The 18,924-nt window shown below is 41.8% G+C and overlaps 1 protein-coding gene across 2 annotated transcripts in view; it reads left to right on the plus strand.

Moving 5' to 3' along the window:
• Window positions 1-18,924, plus strand: part of LOC139755522 (hemocytin-like) — a 420,053-nt gene that overhangs the window by 23,839 nt on the left and 377,290 nt on the right. For both annotated transcript variants that reach the window (XM_071673909.1, XM_071673910.1), the window contains exons 12-24: window positions 1,086-1,248; window positions 1,953-2,071; window positions 4,893-5,058; window positions 6,102-6,333; window positions 6,913-7,108; window positions 8,347-8,539; window positions 9,433-9,632; window positions 10,146-10,257; window positions 12,970-13,140; window positions 13,436-13,685; window positions 14,221-14,359; window positions 15,753-15,928; window positions 18,019-18,199. In XM_071673909.1, coding sequence (XP_071530010.1) covers window positions 1,086-1,248; window positions 1,953-2,071; window positions 4,893-5,058; window positions 6,102-6,333; window positions 6,913-7,108; window positions 8,347-8,539; window positions 9,433-9,632; window positions 10,146-10,257; window positions 12,970-13,140; window positions 13,436-13,685; window positions 14,221-14,359; window positions 15,753-15,928; window positions 18,019-18,199 — 2,298 coding nt within the window. The remainder of the gene's footprint in view (window positions 1-1,085; window positions 1,249-1,952; window positions 2,072-4,892; window positions 5,059-6,101; window positions 6,334-6,912; window positions 7,109-8,346; window positions 8,540-9,432; window positions 9,633-10,145; window positions 10,258-12,969; window positions 13,141-13,435; window positions 13,686-14,220; window positions 14,360-15,752; window positions 15,929-18,018; window positions 18,200-18,924) is intronic.

Raw genomic sequence — 18,924 nt, forward strand, 5'->3', positions numbered from 1 at the left:
ATAGATGCTGGCAATGCGGAGGGAGAGGAGTTGGAACATCCAAGAGTGAGAGAAGCCATAGATAGTTGGTGATCAAGAGAGAATTCTATCAAGTACAAGTGTACGCATCCGCAGTGTAGAACAGGTGATGTAGAGGGAGATGAACTGTAACATATAGATATGAACTCATGCCATTTGATATCAAGTGATGTATTGAGAGAAGAATTATTATGATTTAAAGTGAATTACCAAAGTCAGGAACCAGGTGAGGTAAAGGGAGATTGTGACCAGTAGAAATGAACATAACTGTGGATGAAGACCAGATGATGTACACCGAAATATGCTGTAACATGTAAAAGTGAGTGTGAGTGAAACTGTGGATATATTGCAAGTGACGTACACGCTCAAGAGTTCGCATTATGTACAATATTGTCAACACAGCTCTTGATACAGACTAGGCGGTGTAAACAGAAAAGAGTAATGGTATTTAGAAATGAGCATATATGGTATGGTAATTAGAGGAGAAAAGATATGAAAGTAGACGTCTTTTGGCATCTAGAAGTCGCAGAGACGTATATATTCCTAGATGATTATAGGAAGACATAATAACAGTGATGATTGAACACAGCAGTACATAGAGGCCAGATGGTGTAGGTAAAGACAAACTGTAGCTTGCCGAATTAGATGAAGATACAGATAAAGGCTACGTGGTGTAAGAGGAGATAAGTTATTATCTATAGAATTAAGTGTTTAAGTAGCTAGGGGCCTGAGAAGTAAAATGGAAGTAATAATATATATCCTAGCCACTTCATGCATGTTGCGCTACCAGCTGTTTGAGCGGATGATCACTGTGACATAAAGACGTGAGTTTGGCTGTCCATTAGGGCCAACTCATGGACAGAGAGAATTGCTGTTACTTGTAAAAGATAAACATACCTGGTAATAAGAGCAATGTCATGTAGTGTTTGACATGACGTAATACAGAAGTGAGCATGACTATATAGAGAGAACAACTGATGCAGAGGGAGATTCGATATGATATTCTTAAAAAAGTGTAGATAACAAGAAAGACTAACTATTCTAGAATGAACGATCGCCCATTACAGAGTTTGGTGGTGATGGAGATCAGCGAGGTGTTGTGGAACAAGACGTCAGGGTTGTGCGGCCGACGTGACGGTATCCCGGACAATGACTGGAGCTATGCTGACGGCACCACGGAGACCAACATGAACGCCTTCCTTCAGGCCTGGCAGGCCACGAACTTCGGTGGTCAGTTCTGAAATGTTTTCACAGTATATTCACCTTAAATGTTCCTACTATATGTACACATGTTCCTACTATATTTACATAGAATTTCCAAGGAAGGAAATTTGCAGCTAAACTTAGCAAGCAAGGGAAAGCTTGTAGTCACCAAGGAAGGAAATTTGTAGCTAAACTTAGCAAGCAAGAGAAAGTTTGTAGTCAAAACTAGGATAATTTTTTTCCCCTCATAGATCTGGTCAACTTAGTGAAGACCTAATCATAACACTGTGACTCCACGTTTTCATATCATTTAGCATTAAGCTGCATAGCAAGAATTTTGTGATATACCATCTGCCAGAACATGGGAGTCCAGCACGCAGAGTCAGCAAAGAAAATCATACGTGGTATCAAATGTGGTTTGGGACTTCTTGTTTACCTTTGTTCCTCAACAGTGAAGACCGACCACAAACTGACCTGCACCATCAAGCCGAAGTGCACCAAGAACTCATTCCACAAAGAACATTTCTTCAAAGCTCAAATTCTCATAGTCATTGACTAATCAGCATGTTATATATGGCCCTCTCAGAATTTTGATATTATGAATAATTTTCCCTATTTATGAGTGTTTTACGTATACCTCTATCTGTGTGTATGTAAACGCATCAGTTAAGGCGCATGTGTGTTTCTGTAGTGGAAAAAAATGAATATTCTAACCTTACGTGTCCCAACAGAGCAATGTCTGCAGCAGCCGAAGACGAAGCATCCTTGTATCGACAACCCAGAGGACTCGGACGCGGAAGACTTCTGTGCTCACCTTCGGAGTGACCCAAGGTTTTCCTCGTGTCGCCAGGTAAGTTACTGCCCTTGAGTCATATGATGAAGTCCCAGATGATGGAGTAAGTTATCCGTGGTTCATTGCTAGAGATCAGTTGGGAGAACTTGATCACTTGCAACTGTACGTAGTTGATCCTGCAGCGGGCAGTGCAAGGTGATATTGCTTGACGTAGCTACGGAACCTACAACAGCTGTACGTCGTGGCAGCAGGTGAGCCATACCATCATCATCACATGCAGTAGAACCACATCATGGTATCAAGTGAGTCACATCATGTTTTGGTGAAGCCAGGTGAATTTGAACACTTGGTCACCTGCATCTAGATTTATGAGTGGTGACACCAGGTGAGTCACAACACCTTGGTCACCTGCAAAATTCCAAGGTCTTGGCATGAAGTGATCCTCATCACGTTGGTTGGGTACAGTGTTGTTAGCCAGTGACGCTGCTTGAGCCATGACGCTTATCACCACCAACATCGAGGTGGCTGGCTCTTGGTGAGCCGTAGTACCTTGCTGACCAACTCTCGTCGGTCATAATTATTTAGATATCCGACAGTACCACAGTGTTGTGACGCGAACCACAATACCATGGTGCTTGGTGTTGTGACGCAAACCACAATACCATGGTGCTTGGCGATGTGACGTGAACCACAATACCATGGTGCTTGGTGATGTGACGTGAACCACAATACCATGGTGCTTGGTGATGTGACGTGAACCACAATACCATGGTGCTTGGTGATGTGACGTGAACCACAATACCATGGTGCTTGGTGATGTGACGTGAACCACAATACCATGGTGCTTGGTGATGTGACGTGAACCACAATACCATGGTGCTTGGTGATGTGACGTGAACCACAATACCATGGTGCTTGGTGATGTGACGTGAGCCACAATATGTAGCGTCTCCAGGATGTATTACCACGGGAACCACTCACATCATGCGCAGATCGTGGAGCTTGGTGAGTCACAGTACCATCGTCACGTACCGTACCCCAGGGTTAGCTGAGCGCCCACCCCCGGCAGATCTTCTCCAGCAGCATCCGTCGCTGTTGGAGATGAGCTCTCGTTAGCGGTGTATCTCTCTGGCAAAGGTCCCAGGTACTGGTGCTATAAAGGAGTCATATATCGTTCTTCAGTAGCATCTACGTAGTGGTGCTTGGTGGGTTACATCTTGGAAAACCCGAAGCATTTCCTTTTTCTTTCTTACGTAGGAGGCTCCAGTCACGGACAAAAGTCCACATCAAGAAATATAGGGAAGTTGACAAAAGAGAAAAAGAAGAGACAAGGGAAAGTATTTACGAATTTTGGAGAAAGAGAAAAACCTGTCATTATATGTGCGAGATCATAGTTATTGGGAAATACATGAAAGAGTAGATAGTTCCAAAGCTTTGAGGTGTGAGAAAAGAACATTTATCAGAACAGCCTACCTTTGCATTGTCAACGGCCACACCGTAATAATATGAAGCAGCAGTTTGACGAGTATTACATGTTCTGTGGGGCACGCGAGCAGCTATCTCTTAGGAGCAAAGACCATAGTAATACCTATAGAAGAGGGACGTGAACCAACATTGGGGCACAGGGCAAAGGGATCAAGTTTTTAAGATAGCCTTGGACAGTTTGTAAGCGGACTGCTTTCGACTCAACTTTGTCAAGTAAGGATACAGAGCTCGAATCGTCCCACATGTGAGAGCAGTACCTCATACAACGATGGATCAATCCTTTGTATAAACAGAGCAACAGTTCGGAAGAAAAGAACTCTCGACATTTGAACTCGACTCCCAGTTTCTTAGGGGTAGATTTAGCTATATCCGTAATGTGGGGTTTCCAAGCTAGAATGTATGTTACAGTCATACCATGAATGTTCACTGAAGTAAGACGTGAGATGAGAGAACCGTCGAAGGAGAGAAGAAAGTTGTTAGTAATTTTCGAGAGAGAGATGGGCCGAAACTGGGAGTATGAGGCATTAAACCAGATGTCATTTACTCCACTATGATACCCTGTCCGCGTCTAAGTTTACTCAAGCTGTGTCGAGACGAGATGCAGATCGAGTGAGAGAGGAAGGAGCAGAACTGAAGGATGCGGGGGAGGGAATTGTTGAGTCATCAGCGTAAGAGCGCAATGGCGTTAGATGCACGAAGACTTTGATTATTACTTGCATCAATCGTAGATGAAAGTAGTAGGTGATGAGCCAGAGCACGTTGGCCCGGATCATGCCTAGATGGTAGTATGAGGTACGTCACAACCTGCAGATGGTTGTTACAAGGTTAACCTTACCTCCTTCGTACATAGTGGTGATGGTGCTTGCCCTGTCAGATATCGTAATTGATTACAACACATGGACTTAACGATGCCAAATGAGCCTCAACACGTGAATCACGTGGAGCATTCTCAGATACTGGCACCAGATGAGTCAAGAACTTGGTCAGCTGAGTGATCAGCGGATGATGGCATCAGGTGAGCCATAACACCTTGCTCAACCACTGTTGGTCCAGGAGAGCTTCAGTTCTCTGTTCACCTGGATCATCCCCAGGTGATGTTGCAAGGTGAAGTACAACACATACGTCATCTGCACCTGGATCAAGTGACGTCTCTAACGCTCGGTAATTTCCCACTGAAGTTTGAAAAGCAAGTCAATGGTTCATGTCTATCAGTCACTAACAGGGCCAGTAATCCTTAATGTTACAAGACTGAAAGCCTTTCCATCCTGTAAACAAAATGGAAATTGACAAGTTTCATTGGGAAGCGAAAAGGAGAATAACTCCATTTCCTAAATGTTTTATTTATGTTCTAATAGCTGTAGTGTTAGCTCACATTTGCCTCATGTACCGGCAGGTGGTAGACGTGGAACCGTATGTAAACGCTTGCCGCTGGGACTATTGTGACCATGGCTCTAGAGACCCAGTGGTGCGTGGGTGTGAGTCCTACTCCGCCTTCTTCAGGGACTGTTCGAGTGCCGGGGTGGACATTCCTGGTGGCTGGCGCTCGCCCGACCTCTGCCGTAAGTTGAGCGCTTGGGACAGTATGCCTAAGGATATTGTTATGTATGTCACTGGCATGTTCATGTGCTCTCCAGCTCTCTTCCTTCTGTGTGATAGACGATCTTGCCTCACTCACTCATGTACATAGATTTGCTTTTCCAAATAACTTTTAAACATATCGTCGGGATCATGATTTCACATTTCATGTATCCCGTGGAACAAGAACATTGAGTGACTCCCTTATTTTATACACTGTTTGCATGTGTATCCTTAAGTTTATATGTACATTTTACTGTTGTGTTCCATCATCTGTACATATCCCCTTCACAGACATTTCCTGTTTTGTAAATGTAGTTTGTGGTCGTGTTTGTTTATTGTTCTAAGGCTGTAGGTCCCCTCCACAGGGTAAGGTGTGCAGTACTATAGTTCTTTAAGAACCTCTTGTCTCCCTTCAACATTTATTTTTCCCTCATCCTTTTGATCACTGTTCAGTCTGGTCATCCTGAATGTCAACTTTCTTCTCTTCATTTTAGTTCTTATTATCTGACTGTTCAAAGTGTTCACCAAAGATAACGACCATAATGAAAAGGCTGTACTAATGCCATATAACTTGGGGAGGTGTACATTAAACCAGCTCCATTATTGTGCGTTCCCAACCATCACCCGGTCAGTTACAGCCGAGGTAAGACTAAGCTTGCCACATACCCACAGTGTTTACATTCTGTGTACCATCTGGATGTCGGTTCCTTCGCATCGCCCAGAGATATGCTGGGTCTGCCTTTAGTCTCGTAGAACTGCTCTCCCGCCATAGAACAATGACTGCTCTTACAAGCTTTCATACATTTTCCTCGTGCAGATTGTCTTTATGATCTAAAATGGGTAAACACTTTTATTCCACGTATATTTGTCATGTAATAGTTAGCTTCCGAAAGCAATTAACCCCAACATTCATTATAGACTTACAGGTATCCTAGTTTTTATAATGAGACGGAATTATGCCACGCAACAATAAAGTTACAGACAGATGTCATTTTCTTTTTTTGGTTGCTGTTGACATGTGCAGCGATGGAGTGTGGTACGGGCAAGGTGTACAACCCCTGCATGTCAGCCATCCAACCTAGGTGCGGCCAGCCAACTGCTAACGTTCGTCCTGACTTCTGTGTGGAGGGTTGTGACTGTCCTGAAGGCCTGGTGTTGCACCGGGGCCTCTGTATCCCTACCAAGGACTGCCCCTGTACCCATCACAACAAGGAATACAGCCCCGGGGAAACCATGTTTAAGGACTGTAAAGAATGGTGAGTCACATGAAATAAAGGCAACTTGGGCTTGCATCTGTGGCACGGAGGGCTGATGGGCACTCATAGGAACTCTAGCGCCAGCCATGACGCCAGCTAGGCTTAGCAATATGTGAGCAGCGTAGCCAGGTTATCATCAGGCTTACTGGGTAACACTTAACATCATGTGCAGTGTACCTGTGCCTGCTAAATCTGTGGTGTAAACAGCATTGCTGTTCCTGCTGTGGCTACTGTATAGACAGTATAGTTAGTTGTTCCTGCTGAGGTTGTTGTATAGACAGTACAGCTGTTCCCGCTGTGGCTACTTTATAGACACAGCTTTTCATGCTGTGGCTACTGTATGGACATTATCGCTGTTCATGCTGTGGCTAACTTAAGATGATTACATTCATATCATAAAGATGCGAATATAATGCCACGGTAACAGATCAGTGTAAACATGGAACAGCCCATGAAAGGTAACTGTAAATGCAGACATCTATTCTGATGTTGCCATGATACAAAGTTAAACAGATGGTGTCGTTCGGGTGCATGCAATTAAGGTTGATCTTCGTCTTAATACAAACGTCTTTTCAACAGCAAGTGTGGTGGAGGCGAGTGGGAATGTAAGAATGTGAAGTGCAAGTCTCGTTGTACAGCTTCTGGTGACCCTCACTACAGAACCTTCGATGGACGCGCCTACGACTTCATGGGCAAGTGTTCTTACTACATGGTGCAGACGCAGAACGTCTCCATCCAGGCCGAGAATGTACCCTGTTACGGGGGATTCCAGAAGGTGTGTACCCGAGAACCTCCATTATAATGTTGAGCTTTAGAACTGTTCACATACAGACTTGTGATCATCCTAGTCCCTCGTACCTACATACTGTTATCATCCTAGTTCCTCGTACCCATATACTGTTATCATCCTGGTCCTTCGTGCCCACATACTGTTATCATCCTGGTCCCTCGTACCCACATACTGTTATCATCCTGGTTCCTCGTACCCATATACTGTTATCATCCTGGTCCTTCGTGCCCACATACTGTTATCATCCTGGTCCCTCGTGCCCACATACTGTTTTCATCCTGGTCCCTCGTACCCACATACTGTTATCATCCTGGTCCCTCGTACCCACATACTGTTTTCATCCTGGTCCCTCGTACCCACATACTGTTATCATCCTGGTCCCTCGTACCCACATACAGGCTTATTATCATCCTGGTCCCTCGTACCCACATACTGTTATCATCCTGGTCCCTCGTGCCCACATACTGTTATCATCCTGGTCCCTCGTACCCACATACTGTTATCATCCTGGTCCCTCGTGCCCACATACTGTTATCATCCTGGTCCCTCGTACCCACATACTGTTATCATCCTGGTCCCTCGTACCCACATACTGATAACAAAAGTATAGCCAGTCGGTGATGTTCCATGCAATATCATCAGAATGCACAGTGATCACAAATGTTAAAGTTCATGTATTGTGTTCAGAATTAATGCCCAAGAGAGCTTTTTTTTTCAGCGTCAGGAGGTAATGTTTTCGTATAGTTAGTGAATATTTGCGATGCGCAAATATGAAATGTATTAGGATTATAGCATTACCTGTGGTTGTGTAAAGAAAATAGGTTTGGGACCCGGTGATTGCGTAAATTCACAGTTTGGTGGTGATTGGTGGAAAAAGAACTCCATGCGGCTTTCTGTCTGCAAGAAAAATACATTTAAGTCATGTACTTGATGAATTAGTTCTGCTTACCAGGTTCTGCTTCATTACCTCAAAATTCAGACCCAATCCAGATGCATAGTACATTTTCGGTGGTCGCAGAAGAAAATTCCTTTCCCCTGTTTCCAATAATAGTCAGAATGTTAACTACTCTTGCCATTGAAAGTTGTAACTCTTATATTTCTCAAGACATAATTTATGACTTGCATCATGATGGCCATTCCCCTCCCTCCTCATTACCATTCGGACCTGTTGACAGTGTAATCCTCATTCTCCTTACGACATTAATGGTTCACAACTCTTACAGGGTAGGAAGTACCCAGTAGCACAGTTGCGCAAGTTCCCATCGTGCACCAGGTCAGTGACTGTGCGTGTGAAAGGCACTGTGATCCACCTCAAGCAGGGCAAGCAGATCACAATTAATGGAGTGGAGATCACGAAGCTGCCTGTTCCTATCGACGATGTGTACATCAAAGCTGCTTCCAGTGCCTTTATCGCAGGTAATTCACTGCTCGGTACTCAGTGCCATGTGTTACTTCCAACCACCAGCTGATATAAACCTGGTCAGGCATTGTGGTATTTTCCATTTCATTCAGAGATTACTGAAGCTGCATTTGTATAATCCATGGGTGTGAAACGAGGGCATAGAAATGAGCAAAAGTTGATATGGAATTGAACAAACGTGGACGTGGAATAGAACGAACAACTACAGGATTCGTTATCTGAGGGGTGCTTGTGGTATCAGAAGATGGGATGGAATGAGTTTTGCAGACGTGAACAGAAATGGAATGTCAGAGAGAGGAAAAGACATGCATTGTGGTGTAACAGAGTTGTGTAAGAGATATACCAAGATGTAGTTTAGTCATATTGATAGAATGCATGATGATAGTTGGTAAATAGAATATATATATATATATATATATATATATATATATATATATATATATATATATATATATATATATATATATATTAGTAAGGTGGAAAGAACTATTGTTGAAAGACAGATGACGTCCTTGAAAAAGAAGGCGAGGACGAGCATTGAGAAAAGGGACCCGGGAAAAGGTAAGGGAGGGTTCATGGAATATGCGAAGTGGGTATGTTTGGTAAGGAAAGCCGCTCACTGTGGCTTCTTTTACCTCATGAAAAAAATCTAAGCATCTCGTCTTGACAACTTCTATCTTTTTAAGTATTCATGTTCTTTACAGGAAATTCAAGAATTGTACAACTTTTATCAGAGTTCTGCCGAATGTCTTACCGGAAAGAAATATTGATCTGCAATTCTTGCATTGATATTTACCAGGGCTTCACTATCACCAGGGCTTCACTGTTTCATTGTGACAAATATTTCCCATTACTACGTCAAGAAGAATAACGCGACTAAATTTTTCAGTTGAACTAAAGAATTATGGTCTGGAAGTTTGGTGGGATGGCGTGTATAATGTGCACATAGACGCTATGGCTCGGATGCGTGGGCTGACTGCAGGCCTGTGTGGCACCTTCAACGACAACCAGCGAGACGACTTCCTCACGCCAGAGGGAGACATAGAACAGAATCCCATCGCCTTCGCCAACAAGTGGAAGACGTCTGGGGTAAGTCACACTGTGGTGTTGGTTAAGTTGCTACACTGATTTTGGCAGCAGTGGTATATGTGCTGTCACCCAGCTGCATGTGCACTCAAGTAAACTGTTAGTATCTGTATTAGAACAACCATTGCCTTACAATCATGTAAGTCTATATATCGTAGTCTCCGTGCGATTTATGTAAACATTAAAGTCTACATATGACATTGTTAGACTTTTTTTTAAATGTTCATCTTTCCTGCTACGGTAATGGAGCATCAGGAACAGACTAGTGAACCTTGCGGGTAGAGATCCTCACTTGACTCTTCTTTCCACTCCTACGTATAGAAAGGGATTATACGAAAAGGAAGAATTTTCAGCCTCTTTCGCCTTCGATATTGGGGATACATAGGTAGCCAGCCTTTACCACGTAGTCCCCTTCGTATCAGACTTGGGAAATTTATTCACTGAAAAAAAAAAAAGGTAAAAAGTGATAGACAGAACCTCTGAAAGTGTCTGCTACTCCCGTCTTTGTTTCGACAGAAGTGCCTAGATGAACCGCTGAATGAAGCGAGCCGACCTTGCGACAGACACTTGCAGAGGAAGAGTGAAGCAGAGCAGTACTGCACCAAACTCAAGTCACCTCTTTTTGCTCGTGAGTATACCAGTCATCTCTCCACCACTGATTCTTTCCGATTACTTTTAATATTTTACCTCGTATTTTCAAGCAATTACTCAGTTTCTTCTTTTGATATGCAGTTTGATTTCATCCACCGTTTTATTCATTAGACTATGACCTGCTTATGTGTTTTATTGCTATTGATAATTTTGACGCTTATCTTTCTTTAAATAAAACGCTTTTTTTCATCTAGATTTTGAAGGAAGTAATAGTTTTGAGAGTGAATAACATGCATTTCTTTTAGCTGACAGACCAGCTCATTATGCTGTTAGTGTGTGATCCTTGATAGTAACTATAATTTGTAGTGCTATAGAAATGACCAGTTTTAAGCAATCTTGCACTATCAACAGAATCTGCATGGAAAGGGGGAAAGGTTGAAATATATCCTTATTTTCAAAGTATTTTTTCTGACTTGGCGAACGAATGAGCTTACAAGAGGAAAACTGATAAAAACTAATGGATTACTTGCATCTCTGTGTATGAAAAATTGCAAAGTTTCAAGAAATATTCAAGCCAGATTTAGGAAAGCTTCGTATCATTATGAACCGTCCATTAAGGTGGCTTGCTGGGAAAAATTCTTTGGCCATGTTCTTAGACAACATCAAGTACATTTGACGAAATCGCTGTACTAGACTGATGTTTGTTGGAATAACGACGTTCGGCTAGGATTGATGAGACCACATTTGTCTGTGTCATCTCTCACTTATGTCTTCAGAGACATCTGGTGCTAGTTACCAACACGTCTTGTTAAACTGAAAAACGTATTTTCTAAAGTTTGTGCTTTCTATGTCATCATATAGATAGAAATGAGTTCTTCACAGAAAGATGTGGAATGCAAAAGAGAAGCTATACTTTTTTTCTAACTTTCTGTTTTAGATAGTTAGATACTTAGGTGACTGGGAGAGCACATAAGCTGGCTCATAGTAGACCGAGAAAATTTCATTTAATCATTTTAAGACCAGCTTTGCTGACACCTAGTATTATTGTCCCCTCTGACTTCGGCTGGCGCTCCGGTAAACAAGGTGCTCTCACTTACTCGGTTATGGGGGTTAGGAAGTGTTCTTTGTGCCCCCATATCCTCAGGGCGGAGGGAGAAACTTTTGTATGTACACCTTGCCTTCCTTAGTCATGGTAGGGTCTGAACGAACATTTGATGCCACACAAGCTCTTACGGAGGTCAAACATTGATTTCCCTCTTCGAGGATCAGAAGTTCTTAAGGAGGTCAGGCCTATTTTGTCCAGACAGAGGTTTTCCCTTGACCCCTCGTATCGCCCCCCTTTATTTATTCTTTTTTCTTTTTTTGTAGAATCTCTAGATATCGTTCTTCCTTCTGTCACACGGGCCTGACTATGGTTTTTGTATCTTATATCTTATTGATGAAGACTTCTAAGCTGTTACTGGTGTTTTACAATGCGTTCAAGTAGCCGGAAAACGAACAGACTTCTCCCTAAGATGAGCCAAGTGGCATCAGAAACTGCTCAACGTGGGATCACACTGTGGCTGTCTTCGACCAACTTGAATCTTTTGTCTTCTTATGATCTCCTTTGAGCCAGATTCCTTGTTTGTGAATACTTCATCAATTTTACAGTAGCATCGTAAATTAGATTAGGGCTGGAGGATGCCAGGTGCCACAGCTTCAATGACGCTGTAAACGTGTGTGTTGCTGTATGTTGTTCCGTCGCTGAGGATGAGCTTCAGGTAGCCTAACTCTGACAGATGCATCCCATTTTTAGGGAAGAGAAAACAGCATCTCAATTATCATGTAAACAAGTGATTTGTGATGGGATGAGAACGTAGAGACAGATGTGATGGATGAAGTAAAGACAGAAGTGATGGGTTGGGGATATACAGACAGATGTGATGGGATGGGGATGTAGAGAGAGATGTGATGGGGATGTAGAGACATGTGCTGGGATGTGGATATAGAGATAAGAGATGTAATGGGATGATGGTATATAGACAGGATATGGAGAATTTAACCTCTAGCCTTCATATTGTATTCCAGCCTTTTTCTCTTTGACCCAAAACCGAGGGCATAGGAGTAAGAGGAAGTGTTCTCGATCTCTTGGCCCTATTCCTGGCCTTGATTATATAAAACCTGTCCTCGATTAACAACAAAAAAAAAAAAAAATGGATTCTGTAATGTTGCAAAGGCTCTACCTCCACTGAGAAATGTTTATCATACTTAGAATGATGTTTTACCACTAACCATGTATTCTTTTTTAATGTTTGACTGCTGTACTATCCCCGAAAGGCAATGTTTTTACTTAGTGATTTCGATGTACTCTGTTCGATATATTATTTCACTGTATGTAGAAGGGTGATGTGAGTGAATACCAGTAGAGAATCATAAATGAGAATCTTTAAGGAAGTGCATGGAGTTCTTCAAATGTTTAATTATTCAAGTGGTGAAACTACGCAAAGGAATCCTTTGAAAATATATGACAGAGTAGCTGTTTCTATGTTAGAGTTTTGTCTGTGACAATGTTAGAAACGAAAATGGATGCGTATCTTAATCTTCAGATGATATTGATATGTAGATTATGAGTATGATTAAGGTTTTTGAAAAATAAACAAAGATTAAGAGAATCAATTTACCAAACCGAGTTGTTATTGATGTCATAAAATGTCTCGTTGGAATTGTGTACAAGTTAACCTAATATATAAATATGACATTTTTTGGACAGAATGTAATGTGGAGGTGGACCCAGAGCCCTATTACCGTAACTGCATGTATGACATGTGTTCCTGTGAGGCAGATTTGGATAATTGCTTGTGCCCATCTGTGTCTGCCTATGGTAATGCATGTTCCCTCAGGGGCATCCTCGTCGACTGGCGGGCAGAGATCCGCGAGTGTGGTAGGTTGCCGTATTTCTACTTCCGAAACTCTTAACAATTATGCCAATATTTTCCATTGCCATGTATAACAATCATTACACTGCTTGATATGTTGCCGTATTTCTTCATCCGAAACTCTTAACAATTATGCCAATATTTTCCATTGCCATGTATAACAATCATTACACTGCTGACTTCATAAGTTTATTTTTAGATTTAAAATAAATCAAATTATTCACGTACCCTAATCAGATGAAGCGAGTTTGTAATCTTCTGCGTTATTTTTTATCTTGATTGAGGTCATGGTAATTACAGGCATCCAGTGCACTGGTGGACAGAAGTATCATGTGTGTGGCAACAGCTGTTCCCGCACTTGCCTAGACTTAGCCCTCAACCCTGACTGTGCTAATGTATGTGTGGAGGGTTGCAACTGTCCTGAAGGCTTCTCTCTGAATGGGGATGATGTCTGTGTCCCCGTCAGCGATTGTCCTTGTGTGTATGAAGCTAAAACGTTCAAAGCTGGCCATAAGATGATGCAGCAAAAAGGTGGTTCTTATCAAGTCTGGTGAGTAACGGGATATTTTCAAAAATATTTCTCGTTTTCTTTAGTGTTGTAACCATGTGTATTTCCCTCACTATCATGGTTAATAAAAAAAAAAACTTTATGTATTCCTGTGAAGTATCAGTTTTAGGAATGACTTGGAGAAATAGTTTGTTTTCACAATGGCACTCCGATGGTTACAAAGTAAGTGCAACTTCTTAACCAGGTTCTCTGAGGATATATATATATATATATATATATATATATATATATATATATATATATATATATATATATATATATATATATAAATTATTGCAGTCCAAATTCAGTCATACATTTTTATGAATATACTTCAAACCATTTGACACAAGATCAATCAATAGATTATAGATGTGGTTTCAAAATTATAAAGGTATTATTTATAATTACCTATGATTATGAAAATGCTTTTGAAATCTAACTTCTGCTTTGATTGTTCCCTTGACTATGTTGTATGTACGGTCTACACGTATGTGCTGGTGGGTCAAGTTTATGCAGTATCTCCCAATGCTTACAGTGAGTGTTACAACGCTGCCTGGGTGTGTCGGGAGCCACACAATAATGAGACCGAGATCGTTCCCCAAGAAGTGGAGTGCCGAGAAGAGAGTTATGAAGTCTATACTGAGTGCCTCCCTGAGGATGAGAACACCTGCCAGGTAATAATGGGTGTTGGAAGTGTAGGTCGCACAGATATTAGAAAAAATACAGGACGAAAAGGTACTCTTTTCTTTTTTTATTCCTGAAAAGGAAAAGGAAGAGGTCACCTTAGGTGAGACAGCAACATTGTCTGGACAGAAAAGAATAAAGCCTCATCGAGGACCTTCTCTTCTGTGCTTGGGGCTGCAGGAGTGCCATGTACGGGGTCCTGGTGTCGTATAACTTTTTTCTTTTTATACATGTTCGGCATTTCTCACATGAGTGAGGTAGCGCCAAGGATAGACGAAAAGATGGCCTCATTCGCACGTATCCATTTATTACTTCTATACCTCTTTTGTATAATGGATAAGAATTGGAGGAAGTGAAGTGTTTTAGATATCTAGGAGTGGAATTGGCAATGAATGGAATCATAGAAGCGAAAGTGAGTCATATGGTGGGGGAGGGGGTAAAAGTTCTAGGAACGCTGAAGAATGTGAGGAAAGAATGAGCGATATCTGGGAGAGTAAAAATGGGCATGATTAAAGGAATAGTAGTTCCCACAATATTATGTGGTTGCGAGGCAAGAGTGTTGGCCTCTGCTCACCTACTGGTTTCCCCAGCTACCACCCGCAGCAAAACCTTCTGTTGCAAAGTAATGCAGAGAAAATATAGTTGCTATGCAACCTACAATGGTCACCAATACGGGGATGCTAAGTGTACGGTAGCAAACAGAGCCCCATAATTACATGTCCACAGTTACAGCTTCTAGAAAGCTCACCTGACTAGTAGTTATTCAGAGCAGTAACTAGATGACTGCCACAGTATACATCCATTGTTCATCCGTAGTGCAAGAGTGATAAGTACGACAAAGTTTATATCTTTTGCCACACACAAAAGAAACACAAGGCAGCTGTACATCTGCTTCATATCAGCACATGCGTGTCGTGCCCTGAACACATCTATTAGAGGTGTGGCGTGTGGTGCTTCTCACTGGAGTCCGTAGTAAAAATAGACAAAGTATTTCCTCGCATTATCGCGTAAGTTATTTTTGGATATTTCCTATCAAAGATATATTGCAATTGTTCAACAGAGCTACAAGAACTTTATATATAACACATCGAACATGGTTTGTATAGATAAACTGTTGTTTTTGGTTCACATCAGCCTAGGTTCTACTGTTCTACCGTAACTTTCACATTATTCTCCAGATAATGCCAGGGTCACATTTCAAGCTCTGCAAGTTTTCTGGTGTCAAAACCTGTGACCCATTTGAGAGAAAATTTTTGACATTACATTTAAAAGAACTACTTGAGTACCACTAGTTTTGTTGGTGTGCACTGTCGTATCTCAGCATAATTTGCATATGGATGGCAGAGTATGAGAACGTAAGTATTTGTGTACTTCCTGTTTCAGACGATGTATCTGCATCCAGCGGCAAGTGACCCATGTCAGCCAGGGTGTGTATGTGCCGAGGGTTATGTGCGTGATGCTGCCACTAGGACATGCATCCACAAGAAACTGTGCCCGTGCCGCCATGGTGGCATCCCTTACGAAGATGGAGCTGTCATCACCGAGGACTGCAACACTTGGTAAGGTTACGTTGGTGGTGGCTTGAGTGCAGGTGGATGGAACAAATCAATTTAACTGAGTGGCTGACTGCCATCAGGAATCGATGGTCATCCCGTTTTTTTGGTTGAATTATCCTAACCTAGTATCAGTATTGTTTTCTGTTGTTATTCTAACCTAGTCTTATTCTAGCCTAGTCATATCCTTAACTTACTGCTGATTAGGGTATTGCGATTTTGTTTGCAGAATTAAGTACTCTTCTCAGGAATCCGCTGGTGGCTACAGGTAGCACAATCTTGTGAATGGCAGTAATATTTGCATTCCTGTCCGAGCCAGAGAGAGAGAGAGAGAGAGAGAGAGAGAGAGAGAGAGAGAGAGAGAGAGAGAGAGCATTTTCTTTGTGTTTGAAGATAACTTTAATATTGACAAGTATGTGGTTAGTATTTTTAATCTTTCTTATCATATGGTTGTCTGGTGAGACTGTATTGACTTGACAGAAAATTCCTGTGATGTATTCGCATCTTAGGATAATGGTTTTACACTCGTGGGCCCGTCTCTATCATACAGCCTCTTAGATTTACATATGCAGTCTGCATTAACCATGTCCTCAGTCAGTCTGCTCCATTCATCCAACACAGTTGTACTATATAACCATTTCTTTGCGTCCTTATTCACAAGTTGCTTTACTTAATTTCACGTTATGTCCTCTGATTGCTCTGTACCTCCATAACTCAAAGAACTGTCCACTATCCACATTGTTGATCTTATAGAAAAGAAAAAGAAATTAAGGTTGTGATCAGGTCACGCTTCAGTCTTCTCTCTTCCAAGGTGGGTAAATGTAGAACCACCAACCTTTCCCTGTAACGTAGCTCTCTTAATTTTGGTATCATCTTAGTTCCTCTCCTCTGGACCTTCTCTGTGTTACAAGTGCTTATTTCGGTGCGGTGACCAGATCTGAGAAGCATGTTTTAGTTTGGGGCCCTCATGTAGGATATGAATAGCTCGCTAAACATTTTCTCATCCATATATACTTGAAAGCTATTCCCAATTTCCAGCAGACAGTTTGTCTCCTTTTTTATTTTGCTAATGATAATGACCTTCTCAAATACAGAATCCTGAAGCTTATTTTTTGCTGTGATAATCATATTGAGGCCGTCTTTCGCTTGGTGCCAGCCTTATTACTTTAAACTGGCTCGGGTTAAATTTCACTGACCATGTTTCAGACTGACATTGGAGTCTGTTTAGATCCCCTTGTAAGCTAATGCAATCACCCTTGCTTTTATTTTTCTTTGCTTCACCTGGAAACATATTCAAGAAGGAGTCCATACCTTCAGGAAAGCCATTAATATAACTCAAGAAGAGTAATAGTTCCAGAACCGAACCCTCGGGCACTCTGCTGGTTCCCTCAACCTATTTGAGGAATGGCTCCTCATACATGCATCCTCGTTCCCTCCCACTGAGGTAATCTTCTATCCATCATAGGAGTTTCATCTTTATTCCTGCTTGGTGTATCCATTTTATCAGGCTCCTGTGTAGTGTAGTGTCTAATGCCTAATGGTAATCCAGATACAGACAGTCTGTCTTTTATCCAGGACTTTCTCATCAGTCTTAAAGAGATGTTGCTTACACATAACCTTTTTCTCTAAAAATCAAGTTCTCTCACTTTGGAAATTTGTCCTCCGCAGGAAGTCATCCACTTGCTTTCTAATAATCTTTTCCAGAGCCTCACACAACACACTCGTTAGTAAGACCGGTCTGTAGTTCACCGGGTGATCGTGGTCTCCTTTCTCATACACAGATATGAAGTTTGCCCCTTGCCACTGTGCATCTCTCCACTGACACGTCAAACAGTAATTCATGTGACTGTCTAGCTTATCTACACACATCTTTAGCACATACATTGGGATTTCATTTGGACCTTAAGGCCTGTATGAGTCAAGTCGTTTTAGTATTCTGTTATAACATCTTGAAAATCTTGATCATGTTCTCCATTTCCTACCCTCGTCCAAAGTGGGCAAGTTTCTTATGTTGTAGTAAAGCTTTTATGTTTTGTTTTGGTTTGTACATCAGGCAGCACATCAAAACTTTTCTTTCTTTAACCCCTTCCTCGTAGCACATGTGAGGGTGGCTTATGGCAGTGCACAAAGAAAGAGTGTCCAGGGATCTGCACTGCTTGGGGAGAGTCTCACTACAAGACCTTTGATGGGCGTCTCTTTGAATTCCATGGCACTTGTGACTACCTACTGGCTAAGGGCAGTATCTCGAAGACAGACACCTTTGAGGTGATCATACAGGTGAGTAAAGTAAGGGAGTATGTTTCTTTTAAAGTAGAAGCTATTGATTAGGATTTGCTGAATGGAAAAGATACCGCCTAGTATTATGTCATCGATTTATTTATGGTGTATACGTTTATTGTGTAGATATCCACAGCCAGGCTGTAATGGTAATAAGCATAAAGTGGTTTGCAAGTATCTGTAAGCTTCAGGAAGAATGATAAGATGCTTTAGAGTAAGGTTAATAGTGTGTGGAAAATAAGAGAAATTGGAACGTCGGTGAAGGGGACAAATGGGGAAGTGGTAACAGCTATTCATGAATTGGGGAGGAGATGGAGTGAGTATTCTGAAGGAGTGTTGAATGTGTTTGAAAATAGGGTGATAGTTGTAGGGTGTTTGGATTGAGGTGGTATGATGAGTGACAGAGCCATTTAAAGTGGTTTGATGAAGAGAAGAGGTGATGAAAGCCGTGAATAAGATAAAATGTAGCATTGCGGCTGGAGTGGGTGGTATTGCAATGAATTTCTTAAGAAAGGGATGACTGAGTTGTTGATTGGTTCGTTACGATCTTAGGTTTGTCTATTGATCATGGTGAGGTGCCTGAGGATTGGTATGAATTCTTGTAGAATGCGATTGTTTAACGGCAAGGAGACAAAATGGTCAAGCTACAGAGGTATAAGTTGGTTGAGCGTACGTGGTGAATTGTATGGGAGAATGGAGACTAAGAGGGTGAAATCATGTACGGA

Source organism: Panulirus ornatus, chromosome 19 (assembly GCF_036320965.1).
Source record: "Panulirus ornatus isolate Po-2019 chromosome 19, ASM3632096v1, whole genome shotgun sequence".
NCBI classification, from domain to species: Eukaryota; Metazoa; Arthropoda; class Malacostraca; order Decapoda; family Palinuridae; genus Panulirus; species Panulirus ornatus.